Raw genomic sequence first — 1,330 nt, 5'->3', positions numbered from 1 at the left:
AGACTATGGCCCCTAGCTGCCCTTCAGGTCTGGAATTGAACCCACACCTGTGGTTTCCAGCTAAACAAAAGACAGGAATATGAGTTGAACATTTACCTCAGGTAGATACACTCCTTGGAGAGAACAATCATGGGAGAAAGAAGGGCTGCTTATGCACAGGGAGACAGCTCAAGGTGCAGGAGTGCATGGAGGAATGGATACTGAGAAGAGGTAACTATGGGGAGGAAATGGGAGGGGAGCTGTTGCATTGGGGTAAATTGTAGTCAATGTGGTGAGACAAAGTGTATGTAAACTGCTGTATGGAAAGTGAATTTGCTTTGTAAATCACAATTAAAAAAATCGAAACAAATATAAGTGTTCCAGGTAAGATAAATATTATTACTATTTTATGAGAGATCGCTAAATCGATGCAAATCACTAAATCAATGATGAAAGTAATAGAATAGAAAATGATACATCAGGGAAATACCAACAAAGTGAAAGCTGTGCAGCTATATTAATATCAGGGGAAAAATCTTTTAAAAATAAGGATTATAAAAAATAAGGATTATTACAGATAAGAAAGGAGCTCTGGTAGCATAGTGCCTAAGGCACCTGACTGCTAACCAGAGGGCTGGTGGTTCAAACCCACCAGCTACTCCTCGGAAGGAAGATGGGGCAATCTACTTCCATAGTGATACTGCCTCGCAAACCCAAGGAGGGGTCGCTATCAATGGCACATAACAACAACAACATAGATAAGAAAGGTGATTACATAATAAGTTTATACTTACCACTAGAATCTCCATGTTCTCCAATAATCCAACCATGACAGCTCGTGGGATGGACACCCAATTTCTCCCCAATGAGGTAACGGAAACGGGCAGAGTCTAGATTACAACCACTTCCAATTACACGAGAGACAGGTAGACCACTTATCTTCCAGACCACATATGTCAAAATATCCACTAGGAAGAAAAAGTCCTAGTCAGAAAAAAAATTACAGTAACTTTTTTTTTTTTTTTTTTTTTACAATTTTCTTTACTGAATATATAGTTCAGTTGCCTTGGATTCAAATACAACTTAATTACAAAGTAAAGTAAATCAACAAAGAAATACGGATAATCACTCTCACATGGTTTTAAAAATGTTAAGTTACTTGCTATCAGAATTTAAAAAAACAAAACAAAAATCCTCTTTTGAGATGTGTATATGCCCATCTGTATATCTAACCATCAGAAGAAGGGAGTGCATCAGGGTTGTATTCTTTCTCCACACTTATTCAATCTATATGCTGAGCAAATAATCCGAGAAGCTGGACTATATGAAGAAAAACGTGGTATCAGGATTG

The 1,330-nt window shown here is 37.7% G+C and overlaps 1 protein-coding gene across 1 annotated transcript in view; it reads right to left on the bottom strand.

The window, feature by feature from the left end:
- The window catches only part of LOC103209795 (L-lactate dehydrogenase C chain), a 69,572-nt gene that overhangs the window by 31,438 nt on the left and 36,804 nt on the right, over positions 1-1,330 (bottom strand). The window contains exon 4 of the mRNA XM_007955694.2: positions 774-947. Coding sequence (XP_007953885.1) covers positions 774-947 — 174 coding nt within the window. The remainder of the gene's footprint in view (positions 1-773; positions 948-1,330) is intronic.

Source organism: Orycteropus afer, unplaced genomic scaffold, assembly GCF_000298275.1.
Source record: "Orycteropus afer afer isolate SDZICR_OR568_19922 unplaced genomic scaffold, OryAfe1.0 scaffold00014, whole genome shotgun sequence".
NCBI classification, from domain to species: domain Eukaryota; kingdom Metazoa; phylum Chordata; class Mammalia; order Tubulidentata; family Orycteropodidae; genus Orycteropus; species Orycteropus afer.
This window is presented reverse-complemented; position numbering and strand designations above follow the sequence as displayed.